The sequence below is a fragment of the Cydia pomonella genome, chromosome 3, assembly GCF_033807575.1.
Source record: "Cydia pomonella isolate Wapato2018A chromosome 3, ilCydPomo1, whole genome shotgun sequence".
Taxonomy (NCBI): Eukaryota; Metazoa; Arthropoda; class Insecta; order Lepidoptera; family Tortricidae; genus Cydia; species Cydia pomonella.
In genome coordinates, this window is record NC_084705.1 from 18843877 (window position 1) to 18847884 (window position 4008).

The window sequence follows — 4008 nt, forward strand, 5'->3', positions numbered from 1 at the left end:
CTCAACACAAGCCTTATTGAGCTTACTGTGGGACTTAGTCAATTTGTGTAATAATGTCCTATAATATTTATTTATTTATTTAAGTTTCGTGTCCACAAAGTACAAAAGTCATTAGTCGGACGTCGGACAATGCATTCATTTTTATAACAAGTTACCTGACTATTACGTCCAATAAAAAACTATTTAAATGGAAATAACTTTTAATATGCTAGGGAGCACATATTGACACGACTTACATAGGAATATAAGTGAAGTACCTTCAGTTACTTTTTATCATAGAAAGTAAAAGAGTCTACCCACATCATTACATATATATGACATATCTCCCCCCTAAGTAAGTGTATATTAATTTGACAAATTAACAAAAAAAGAAACTGGCCCAAGCAGACAATCAAACTCCACTGTAGCAAATCTAAATTAATCACTTTACTTGATTAGTTGTTACTCTTCCCTGGTCTATCATAAGGAGCCTTAGAATGCTGTCTAACTTTCTTATTGACTTTCCCTACAGATTGACTTGGTTCAATTGGAGGTATTCCCAGCATAGCAGCCCATTGATTAGAGCTAGGTATTTCAATGATAGTATCATCCTGCTAATCAGCATCACTGGTACTCTCCATCTCTGTACACTTATCATTATTATCTTCATCTGTTGTACCTTCTCCCCTTATCACTTCATCTTCAGGCAACACTCTGTCAGTTACAGTTGAGTCCTCTGCTGTAGTTTTAATCAATTGATCTATATGTCTGTTTACTAATGAACCATCTGTAGTTTCAACTTGGTAACTAGAAGGACCACCTTTACTAACTACTGTTCCTGGTAACCATTTAACACCCTTTCCATAATTTCTGTACATAACTTTTTGGCCGATGTTACCTTCTCTTCGTTTCACTTGTGGACCAATCTGTCAATCTCTTTTTCGACACGATCTTTAATAGCATATGGTACCGGTCGCGCTTTGATATATTTAGGCGCAGCGCCCGGTTTCACATGAATGGACACTGGTTGGCCTCGGTAAGTACCTAATCCGTCTTTGAATACCTCACTATGTTTCGCAATGATCGTATCCGTATTATGATCGATGTCTAAGTTCAATACACTGTCAATGTTCAGTGAGAAATTAAGCGGTGCAAACCAATCGCGGCCTATAAGGTTAGGGCCTTTACCTTTAGCGACAAAAACACTTAAATCACGAGTAATGCCTTTATACTGCACATGAAGAGTTGTCTGCCCGAGCATCTCGAGGGGCGCGCTCGTCCAAGTGCGCAGCGCGATCGGCGGCTGCCTCAGCGGCGGCCGCGCCAGCGCGCGCCACGTGCGCTCGTTGAGGAGCGAGTAAGCGGCGCCCGTGTCGACTTGCATGCGCTGCGGCGCGCCGTTTAGCGCCACCTGCACGTCGAACGGCGGTACGCGATTGTCCGTGTCCACGTTGTAGATACCACCGATGTACTCATCTTGCTCCTCATCAATGTGTGTGTAGTTAACGGTCCTGTTGCCCCCTTTTTTCTTAGCGAGGCAAATCTTTTCCAGATGTCCTTTCTTCTTACAATAACGGCAGATTGCGTTAGCGAAACGACATTCTCCTCCATGGTGATCTCCACATCTGTAGCACAACCTGGTGCTTGTACCGCCGGAAGTGCGCTTGGAATGTACAGCGTTGACATCCATGGGCTCCGGCGTAGTGGACGCCGCCGCCTGCGCGAAGGTGCTGGGCGTCGCGCTCGATGTGGATTCGTCGGAAACGGAGCTACCTATCACGATCATACGAACGTCTTTTTCCGCACTCTCAGACGAAAGTATCGCATCGACAACGTCTTTGTAACTGAGTTTATTCTTTTTTAACAGTTCATATTGCAATTTATGATCGTTCATACCACACACAAGACGGTCGCGTAGCATCCGTTCCAAGTCATTGAAATTACAAAACGAACCAATTTTCCTCAAAGCCGTAATATATTCAGACGCTTTTTCGCCTTGTTTTTGGTCTCGTTTATAAAACTTATATGACATTGATATTTCATTGGGCTTAGGACTGTAATGTTCCGTTAGAATAGTTACAATGTCACTGAATGTCACATCACTAGATTTTTTTGGAGTTATTAACGCTAAACACGTCTCAAACACTTGTGAGCCACACACTGTAAAGAAATTAGCCTTTTTTGCATTGTCCGTATCAACACCATTAGCTTCAAAACAATAGTTTAACCTATCTAGGTAATTTTCCCAACAGTCTGTCTTAGGGTTAAACTCATGAAATTTCACTGATTGTCTTGACATCTTGATAAAAATATATCCACTTTACGTACGTCGCCACTATTACGTCCAATAAAACACTATTTAAATGGAAATAACTTTTAATATGCTAGGGAGCACATATTGACACGACTTACATAGGAATATAAGTGAAGTACCTTCAGTTACTTTTTATCATAGAAAGTAAAAGAGTCTACCCACATCATTACATATATATGACACTGACGATGCTTTAAGATTACTTAAAAAAGTTATTGATGTTGAAGGCTTATTACAGAGTCGAGGATTACTTGACAGACAAACATGCATAGTCCAAACCAGAACCTGTAAAAACAAATACAATTAAAATCATTGTATTATGTGTATACCTATGTAAAATCATTGTATAGGTGACACAGCTCAGGTAAGAAAACGTATCAAATAGTTTTGAAGTGAATTTTCTTTAGCGGCGCTGTGCACTTTTTGTGATGGGGAAAAATGTTAAACTCGCGTCAGGGGTCAGGTCACCGACAGATTGAAAATTCGTAAGACGGATAATTGACATCTTTTTTTTAATCTTATTTATTTTATAAGCAAGATTTAAAAAAAAAATGATGTCAATTATCCGTCTTACGAATTTTCAATCTGTTGGTGACCTGACCCCTGACGCGAGTTTAACATTTTTCCCCATCACAAAAAGTGCACAGCGCCGCTAAAGAAAATTCACTTCAAAACTATTTGATACGTTTTCTTACCTGAGCTCATGGTGACGTGCAAATTGAATGTCATCGAAGCCTGGTTACTTTTGGAAAATCGTATCTCATTCAAGTGTGACATTTTATTTTCTTCATAATCAAAGTGCTGTCATAACGGTTTAAGAGGTTTGATCTTTGTTAATTGTGTTGTATTGTATCTTTGTGTTGTTAGATGTCCATGATTGCAGATACTCAAATATTTCCTTACCAAAAAGTTAAATAACAAAAAAGAAGCGTGATTGTTTTACTTAATATGATAGTGAACGATTCTTTAACATTTACTGATTGTGTAGGCTGTAGTCCTGCTCACGTCTCATGAATTACTCTGTATATGTTATATTATATTAACACTAAAATTCACATTTCAAAATATCTTCCACACTCAAGTTTATTTAGGTAGGTATAATAGAGAATTATCTCTTCTTATAAAACTGCTATTCAATTTCTCCAAAATATCAAAAATGCACAACGTTAATATTCAAGTTTTCACTTCTGCCGGCACTCCCGGAGTGCAACCCGTTTTTAGGGTTCCGTAGCCAAATGGCAAAAAACGGAACCCTTATAGATTCGTCATGTCCGTCTGTCCGTCAGATTATGTCACAGCCACTTTTTTCCGAAACTATAAGAGCTATACTGTTCAAACTTGGTAAGTAGATGTATTCTATGAACCGCATTAAGATTTATATACAAAAATAGAAAAACTAACACAAAATTTTGGGGGTTCCCCATACTTAGAACTGAAACTCAAAAAATCTTTTTTCATCAAACCCATACGTGTATCTATGGATAGGTCTTTAAAAATGATATTGAGGTTTCTAATATCATTTTTTTCTAAACTGAATAGTTTGCGCGAGAGACACTTCCAAAGTGGTAAAATGTGTGCCCCCCCCCCCCCCTGTATCTTCTAAAATAACAGAATGAAAAATCTAAAAAAAATACATGATATACATTACCATGCAAACTTCCACCGAAAATTGGTTTGAACGAAATCTAGTAAGTAGTTTTTTTTAATACGTCATA

At 38.4% G+C, this 4008-nt stretch overlaps 1 protein-coding gene across 1 annotated transcript; it reads right to left on the reverse strand.

Moving 5' to 3' along the window:
• Window positions 1–593: 593 nt before the first annotated feature.
• LOC133516648 (uncharacterized) lies at window positions 594–1900 on the reverse strand. Its single transcript, XM_061849666.1, has 2 exons — window positions 1168–1900; window positions 594–817 (listed from the first exon to the last, which is right to left on the reverse strand). Exons 1-2 carry the CDS (start codon window positions 1898–1900, stop codon window positions 594–596), a joined length of 957 nt encoding a protein of 318 aa, XP_061705650.1.
• Window positions 1901–4008: the final 2108 nt, after the last annotated feature.